The sequence below is a fragment of the Pseudopipra pipra genome, chromosome 2, assembly GCF_036250125.1.
Source record: "Pseudopipra pipra isolate bDixPip1 chromosome 2, bDixPip1.hap1, whole genome shotgun sequence".
In the NCBI taxonomy this organism is placed as follows: domain Eukaryota; kingdom Metazoa; phylum Chordata; class Aves; order Passeriformes; family Pipridae; genus Pseudopipra; species Pseudopipra pipra.
Window position 1 is genome coordinate 28046085 of NC_087550.1, and position 8795 is coordinate 28054879.

The 8795-nt window shown below is 51.3% G+C and overlaps 1 protein-coding gene and 1 long non-coding RNA gene across 2 annotated transcripts; one reads left to right on the forward strand and one right to left on the reverse strand.

Moving 5' to 3' along the window:
• Positions 1-251: 251 nt before the first annotated feature.
• GAPDH (glyceraldehyde-3-phosphate dehydrogenase) lies at positions 252-4094 on the forward strand. The gene is made up of 12 exons (XM_064644588.1): positions 252-318; positions 830-873; positions 1461-1560; positions 1700-1806; positions 1893-1983; positions 2155-2270; positions 2370-2451; positions 2588-2739; positions 2849-2927; positions 3154-3237; positions 3354-3451; positions 3792-4094. The coding sequence occupies exons 2-12, from the start codon at positions 851-853 to the stop codon at positions 3859-3861; spliced, it is 1002 nt and encodes a 333-aa protein (XP_064500658.1). The 5' UTR covers positions 252-318; positions 830-850; the 3' UTR covers positions 3862-4094.
• A 1633-nt stretch (positions 4095-5727) lies between these two features.
• LOC135409291 (uncharacterized) lies at positions 5728-8092 on the reverse strand. Its single transcript, XR_010428135.1, has 2 exons — positions 7367-8092; positions 5728-7279 (listed from the first exon to the last, which is right to left on the reverse strand). It is a non-coding gene; the product is annotated as an uncharacterized LOC135409291 (long non-coding RNA).
• Positions 8093-8795: the final 703 nt, after the last annotated feature.

Genomic DNA, 8795 nt, shown 5'->3' on the forward strand with positions numbered 1-8795 from the left:
TCTCTCACCACCGCCATCCCCACCGCCATCCCCACCGCCATCCCTGGGGCGGGAGGAGGGTGAGTGCCGAGCCCCGCGGACCAGCCGTTCCCGGCGCGGGGCCTTTGTTGCCGGGGGGCGGCGGGGCGGGGGCCACGGGGGGGATCCGGCAGCCGCACCCGCAGCGCGAGCGCACGTAGCCCGGCCCGGCCCCCGCGCTCCCATTGGGCGGCGGCGCGGCGGGGCGGGCCCCAGCCCTGCCCTTCCGTGCCTATAAAGGGCGGCGGAGCGGGGCTGCGCCACCTCTTCACTGCGCGCTCGGCGGCTTGGAGGCAGCAGGTAACGGGCGGGGGCGGCGGGAGATGCGCGGAGTGAGAGAGTGGCGGTGGGGGGTGGGCGTGTGAGATTTCCCCCTCCCCACATATACACGCACCGCCCACTGGCGGGGGGGCGGCAGCCGGCGGCAGCCCCCGGACGGAGCGGGGCCGCGTGGCGCCGGGGCCCGCGGGCACAAAGGCGGCGCGGCGCAAAATGGCGGGGGTGGCATGAGGGGGGAGATGGGGACGTGGGGGTGCGGGATGATCACCTGAGGAGGAGAAGGAGGAGATGGGGGCGGGTAGTTGTCGCGGGCTGTGGGGAGCAGGGGGGAGGAGGGGAGGGATGATGGCCCGGGGCGGGGGGATGATCGCCCGGGTGGGGGCGGGCTCGGAGCGCGGGTACCCCCTCGCCCACCCCCCTCGCGCCCCCTCAGCGAGGGGCGAGACGCTAACGGTGCCCGGGGCGCGCGCGGCCGCGGGGGGCGGTTGCGGCCGGTTCCCCTCAGCCCCTCAACGGCGGTTTCTGCCCGCAGGAACATCCCGAAGAAGCAAAGATGGTGAAAGTCGGAGTCAACGGGTGAGTGCCGGGGTCAGAGGGGTGCGGAGGGACTGGGGATGGGGGGGGCAAGGTCGCCTCAAGGGCGCGGGGGAGGATTTGGGGGGGGGCGGTTTGAGCCCTGCCGGTCCCCGCTCTGCCCCACCGGTCCCCGCTCCGCCGTCGTCCCCCGGGGCAAAGCGGTACCTGCTGAGTCACTTCCCTGCAGATTCGGGGTGACTCACCCCGGAAGGCGATGCCGCTGCTTGGCTGCCCCAATTTCCCCCCACGCATCCCCGGGGATCCCCGCAGCCTCCCACCGAAAAGTCGCCCGGTGGATCGTGTGTCGGTGACCGTCCCGGGGATGTGACCTTCTCGTGCCGGGCCGAGGAGTAACTGGATCCGCGGGGCCTCAGTAAATTTAGCACTTGACCTTTCTGGGGTGGGGGTCGCTCTTAATCTTTAACCAGGGTGCCTTGGCCTTTGGACAGGCTACAGGGCTCCCTCCTGCCCTGCTGGGCAGGGAGGAGCGGATGATCCCGAGGGAAGGCTGCCAAGGACTGCCTGCCGTGCTCAGCCCAGTAGGTTCCCTGTTGTGCCTTCACACCCGTGTCCTTCTCTCTCTCCAGATTTGGCCGCATCGGCCGCCTGGTCACCCGGGCTGCCGTCCTTTCTGGCAAAGTCCAAGTGGTGGCCATCAACGATCCTTTCATTGATCTGAACTACATGGTGAGTTGCCTTGCAGTGCCCCCTCTGGGCCTTTCTGAGTAGGGCTTCTCTAGATCTGTTCTAGTAGCTTCCCAGGAAAAACGAGTGTTACAGGAGGATGGCAGCCCAGGTACCTGACCTTCCTCTCTCTCTCTCTTAGGTTTACATGTTCAAATATGACTCTACTCATGGTCACTTCAAGGGCACTGTCAAGGCTGAGAATGGCAAACTTGTGATTAACGGGAATGCTATCACCATCTTCCAGGAGTAAGTAATCTCTTTCCCTCTCACCCCTCTGGAGCATGAAAGTGTGTGTCTCGTGGAGCAGCTCTTACAGTTCTGTCCCTCCTCAGGCGTGACCCCAGCAACATCAAGTGGGGAGATGCTGGTGCTGAATATGTTGTGGAGTCCACCGGTGTCTTCACCACCATGGATAAGGCCGGGGTAAGTATGCCACAGTGGCACGTGAGAGAAGGGATATACAACCATTTTGCCTGTGGGGCACGTTACCACGTACAGAATTGCTCAAGATGAGGTTGTAAGGGAGAAGAGGTGGTGAAGAAGCAAGCTTGGAGGGATCTTGAGTTATCTAATGTCTTACCTCTTCCTCTCCAGGCTCACCTGAAGGGTGGCGCCAAGCGTGTTATCATCTCTGCCCCCTCAGCTGATGCTCCCATGTTTGTGATGGGTGTCAACCATGAGAAGTACGACAAGTCTCTGAAAATTGTCAGGTAAGGAGAGAGGAAGATGTTTCCTGGCCTGGAGCTCTCACCAGCTGCGTGGGGTCTCCTCTCACCTCTGGCTGATGTGCCTTTTTCTCTCTACCCCAGCAATGCTTCATGCACTACTAACTGCCTGGCGCCCTTGGCCAAGGTCATCCATGACAACTTTGGCATCGTGGAGGGTCTTATGGTAGGTCTGCAGCTTGGTGCTGAGAACTCAGGGTGCCCTCATATGAGAGGGAAAGCATCAGTAACTCCTTGTGTCCCCTGGGATGCTGTTTCTGGAGAGTATTGGCTGTGTTCTTACTCCTGTGCTCTTTTCTCAGACCACTGTTCATGCCATCACAGCCACACAGAAGACAGTGGATGGACCCTCTGGGAAGCTGTGGAGGGATGGCAGAGGTGCCGCTCAGAACATTATCCCAGCATCTACTGGAGCTGCTAAGGCTGTGGGAAAAGTCATTCCTGAGCTTAATGGGTGGGTGCCCCTTCTTGGTTATGAGTAGGAGGCAGAATATTTCTAGGGGAATGGAGGGCTGGCAGAGGGGTCCCAGGTGCTATTTTTTGCTGACTCACTTCTCTCACAGGAAACTTACTGGAATGGCTTTCCGTGTGCCAACTCCTAATGTCTCTGTTGTGGACCTGACCTGCCGTCTGGAAAAACCAGTAAGTGTTGTGGGCAAGGTCCTAACAACCTTCAGATGGTGCTCCTTCTTCCTCTAAGCTCCTTCTTGCTCCTGGAATTGCCGTCTGTGTACCTGACTTTGTCCCTGAAGACTTGATCTTTGTGAAAATAGCACCTGCTGTGGTGCTCCCATGTGTTTATCCTCCCTCCCCTGCCCCTGGCAAACATTTTGTGTGAGTTGGGACCTGACCATCTGTCTCTTCTCAGGCCAAGTATGATGACATTAAGCGGGTAGTGAAGGCTGCTGCCGATGGGCCCCTGAAGGGCATCCTGGCATACACAGAGGACCAGGTAAGGAGCTCCCAGTCTCCTGGCCTGTGGTTACTGTCACTTGCCTCATTTTTGACTGGCAGCAGCTTTGCTGGGATCTTGGGTAGCTGTGTGTTAAAATTTCCCCTCTGTTTCAGGTTGTCTCCTGTGACTTCAATGGTGACAGCCATTCCTCCACCTTTGATGCGGGTGCTGGCATTGCACTGAACGACCATTTTGTCAAGCTGGTTTCCTGGTAGGTGCAGCCTTGGTGAGGGCTGGCACAGGCAGGTTACAGAGTTGGGTCCTGTTGGTCACTGCTGGCATTCCAGGGGGATACACAGACCTGTGTGGAGTACGGTTGGCTCCAGCTTGTAACAGTCTCGATGGAGTGAGATTGCTTCTTAGCTGAAACAACTATAGCTTTCTCCTTCCCCTCTTGGACACGTGGGTGGGATGCTCATTGCTTTCTTTACTGGAAGTGGATGGGAAGCTGCCTGGATCAGTTGTGTAGGATGGGGCAAGGGAGCTAGAAGAATGGAAGAAGGGATGCGAGGAATGGGTCAGCCCTGACAGCACTTATTTTCTGTCCCCAGGTATGATAACGAGTATGGATACAGCAACCGTGTTGTGGACTTGATGGTCCACATGGCATCCAAGGAGTGAGCCGAGCACACAAGCCCCCCTGCTGCCTAGGGAAGCAGGATTCTCCCTTGTTGGAGCCCCTGCCCTTCTTCACCACCGCTTAGCTCTGCATTCTGCAGTGAGAGGCCAGTTCTGTTCCCTTGTCTCCCCCACTCCTCCAACTTCTCCCCGAGCCTGGGGGAGGTGGAGAGGCTGATAGAAACTGATCTGTTTGTGTACCACCTTACATCAATAAAAGTTATCACCATCTGAAATGTCTTTTCTGTCTGTCAGTGGAAATAGAAGGGGGGGTGTAATGAGCAGGTGCCTGTGTGGCACAGTCTCTGCTGCATGTGGCTGATGTGTGCAGCCTGGTGAGCTGCTTGTTCCACATGGGAGAGGCAAGGTTCCTGCCTGTGAGCCAAAATAAGGTGTGGTGCAAGGCTGTGCTCTCAAGACTGCTGTGTGGTAGAAAGGAGCTCTGTGACTCCATCCACCTTCTGCCTCTGGATTTGCATGTCTGATGGGCGTATGCAGGATAAAAGTACTGAGCAAGGTGACTTTGCACTTGGTTTGGTAAAGGGGCACAAGAAAAATAAATTCTCCTTCCCTTGCCTTAGTAGGGGACAAGGAAAATACTTCCTGGTGTTACAAGGAAGATATTTCATCTGCTTTTACCTTTTAAAATGAACTGGCTTTGCCTGAGAGGAAATGGCTGCCTTGGGACGTGTCGGAGGCCAGTGTCAGCATGGTGGTGGCTAGTCTTAATTCTGGCTTAATTCTGTGCGTAAGGAGGGGCAGTTGCAGTTAAGCTGCTGAGCAGCAAATCTCTGCAAGGTGAGTGTCAGCCCTCTGATTCCCTGTGTTACCTCTGGAAGCAGGAACACCGCCGGGCAGGGACGAAGCCTTCCACGACCTGTGAGTGCTAGGACAGATAAGCGATGCACTGCACAAAATCACGTGGCCCACCATTTTTAGCAGCTTAATTTAACATCTCGGGGCTGATGTGTTGTTCTCTCTTTGGCAGGCAGGGTTGGAGCTGTTGTGCGGACCCCGCTTTAGATCCTGATCTGGATGCAGCAAGGACTTAGCTGGAGGACTTAAAACTCCCAGGATCAAGGTATGCTGGACATAGTTTCCTGGAGCCGCTTATCTCCAGTGGTTGAGCTGCGTAAAAATTAAATGTTTGCTGGACTAGAGGGCCATGACTCAAAGTTATGTTGCAAAGAGAAAAAAGTTAAATAACCTGCCTCTGGATAAGAGCTGGGACTCTGAGCAGATCATTAGCCCTGGGACAGCAGGAATACCTGGCTTACCCCACAAATGGCCCTGTGGAAGCTTTAGGTAACTCTGGAGTTAAATGGGAGCTGCCTGATACTGGGCTCGCTGGAGGCAGCCCTCCCGTGGAGCTGGGTTTCTGCTGAGGAGAGGTGTAGCCTGCAGACCTGTCAAGCTTACAAATGAGTCTTGGGTTAGTCCCATCCTGTCCTTGATTGCTGTGCTTGGGTGCTTTGAATGGCTGTGCTGTGTGCATATTTGTGTGCGTGCCAGTCAGCGCCTTGCTTGATAATCTGGAAGCGCAGAGAGGCTACTGAAACACCTCGCGGGGGGGGAGGGATGGATATGCCTGTTTTCCCATGTAAAACAAATATATTTTGAACAGGGTTAAAAGGTGGAACATTACTAAGAGTAACTTTTTTTTCTCTAAAAAGCCTTATGTTTCCTAAGCAAGATAAGAGTGCCTGAAAATTCACATAGAGCAAAGAATTCTTGTTATTTAACAAGAGTGAGCTCTATCCAACCTGAGATCAAATTGCTGTGGGAATGAGCAAATTCATATAACCTGGGGGATGGGGTGCAGGGAGGAGTATGTGCTCTCAGACCAACAATTGCTGGGAATGTCTTGAATAAAGGTTCACTGTGTTTCAAAATACTATTTCAACTAGTTTACAATCTTGCTTGAAATTCCTAGAAAAACGATAAAAGTATTCAGGCAAGGCGCAAGCCAGGGATCACAGTCTTTAAAACACGGTTGGTCTTGTATGGAAACAGGGAGAACGAGTGTGGCAAACAAGTCGTGCAGCTTTTGGACTGCCTGGAGGGCTTGGTTTCCTCTCTCATATAACCTCCCTGAAAAGCACAGCACTTCTCCTGAATCCTCATTTTGCATCCAGACACTGTGCCTACAGCTGGCACCACAGCAAGGCCCCTCCGGGCAGATGGAAAAACTGGCTCAGTGGCCAGCCTGTCTGAGAACTGCAACCCTGACCTAAAAAAACTAAATTTTTTTTTTTTTTTTTTTTTAGTCAATCTGAAAAACTGACATATTACTGTGAGTGGCATTGGGATAAAGGTGGGAGATCTGCTGTGGCAGCTGCTTCTGTCTCTGGAGAAGAGTTTTTTCCAAAGTAGGGGAGCTCTAAGTTTGTTCTTACAGCCTTTCTAAGGAGAACTGATAGAAATGCTTGGTGTAGTAAGGCAGGTGCTCAGGCAAACATAAGGAGGCTCTTGTTCAGCAAAGGAGTGAAAAGTGATCACACCACTTTGCTGGGACAAACCAACTCTGAAAGCAGCTGTGATAAGCCATAATCTATCCTGATTTGTGAGCACCTTGCAAGGGGAAGGCATAGAAGGACACAGATCCTGGCTGAAGGCTTGACTGCCTTCCTGAACAGGCTAGGCACTGTGCTGGGCCATCATGGGAGAGGGATGGACCTGGGATCCAGGTTCACTCCTTTGCAGGGCTGTGCTGACAGAAAGCTCTCTGATGGGCAGCCAACCATTTCTAGGGGTGGTAAGCTGTAACTTTTATTTTCAGTTTTAGGACAGCTAATGGTAATTAGCAGTGGTGTTACGGGAAAATTTAGTTTTATGGCAACTTTGAACATTTAGAGAAATTATTTTATACTTCATTAGCATTTGCACAGACTACCACACATGCATTACTTCCCCAAGAAAGGGCTAGTTGTCCTCAGACCACCTTCTTGAGATGTCAGCATGAAACCTCAGCATTAAGGAAGATGCCATGTAGTGAAAATCAGCTTGAGCAGATGTGTAAACTAATTAAGCTCACTTGAAAAATCACAACAAAATGTAACAAAATGGCGAATGCGTAAGCACAGTAAAAAAAAGATCTTGGACCTTTTAAATATACTCTGTCCATTACTGAAGTAAATCAGTCTTAGAGCAAAGCAACTGACAAGATCAATGCAAGGAAGAGGAGATATAGATCTCCGATGGAAAGACTATGACACAAGGCATATATTGAACAGTGATAAAAGACACCTTAAACAATAATGTTCCAAACTCCTTCATAACAAATGCCATTCACAAAATGCAGGTTCATGACATAAACTCAGGGTATGCAAATACCCCTTGTGGGCTCCAGCAGTACTCACAGAATGCAGGCATTTCATCAAAAACAGGCTGCCTACCTTTGAGCAATCGTACTGTCTGCACACTGCAAAAACAAATAATTTGTTACGTACTCTTCTGAGCTGAATGCAATCTCTTACTCTAGGACAGCTGACTTACCTCCATATATTACCTTGCTATAGAAGTGTCATCTTCTCAAGGGAGTTATTCTCAATTAAATGTTCCTAGAAGGAACAGTAGTGCTAGGTTATACTTTACTGCATAAAATTTGAAAAGGCAGCCATCAAAAAGCGAAGCTGTAGTCAAATGAAAATAAAAGAAAATAACAGAAAAACTCATTAAATACTAGAGAATGAAGCTTAAGAACCTAAAGAAAAAAAAAGGCAGATTTTTCAGGAGACTGTGACAAATAGAAAATATGAAAACCTCGTTCAATGCATCTTGGAGGCAAGACAGCTGCCAAAAAGCCATAAGATGGTGTGGGAGTGATTAGGGAAGCTTAGGGCCATGACAGAAAAGTAAAGTTGATGTTTTGCCATCAGAGGAGCTTTGGGGTATTGCCAGACAAGAGATTTTCCTCGGCACTGATGAGATGAAGCTGCAATTGCAAACCAAAGCGTCAGGACTTGAGAACATATCTGTGACACTAAAGGGCAGCACAGTACCAAGTGCCAGACTTGGATGGTCTCTAGCATGAAATGGATGAACAGGTAACTGTGCTGTAAGTAATTCACCACTCACCTCAACCCCCCCACATGATGAAAAGCCACAGGATTTATGAAAAAACAGGCTGGCAAAACCTTTCAAACGACAGCCCTAGCACAGGGAAAATCACCTTCTGCAGGTTTTAAACTAGCAGCAAGGCTGGTGGCGACAGAGAGAAGGTATGAGTGTCCAGCATCTGGACAATTTGGAGCGTGGGGTACCAAGGTCTGTTGATTATGCAAAATGATCCAAAACGCTGAATACTGAATCAGCCTGTGGAAAGGTGCAGAAGGATCTCGGGACCGAGTGACTGGCTTATTAAAATGGTAGGCGAAATTCAAGGTTGCTAAATGAGAAATAATACATGTAGTGGGGGGAGGGGACACAACTCTTAACGTTGTGGGTCTCAAAGCCTTTCTTTAACATTGCCCAAACCTCCACCAAACAAGCGAGCAACCTTTCTTGACCTTGCCCTGAGTCCTGGGACAGAAAAAAAAAAGTGGTTTGTAATCTCCAGCTTTTTAGTTGCCAAGTTGGATAGTGGTTTAGGTGCTGGACCCAAAGCACCAAATTTCAGATGGCCTCCAGCTTCCCATCTCCTCAGACTCCTAGTATGCCTTTATCAGCCTGACTAAACTGCCCTATAGAATGTCATCGTGCACTGACTTTAGGCACTGTGCAAAAATGCTCACTGGTCTTTTTCTTAAGGAGCAAAATAACTAAACTTTCCACTCTTGAAACATATTTTTTTCCAGTCTGGAATCACAGTTAGGAGTCTTTGCTCTATCTATTCCAGTTTCTGATGCAAAGCAGGACAAAGCACACCGATGTCACATGTGGATAAAAGATGTTTAAAAATGCCATCTGCTTCAGCGCCTGGCTGAGAACTTGCACAA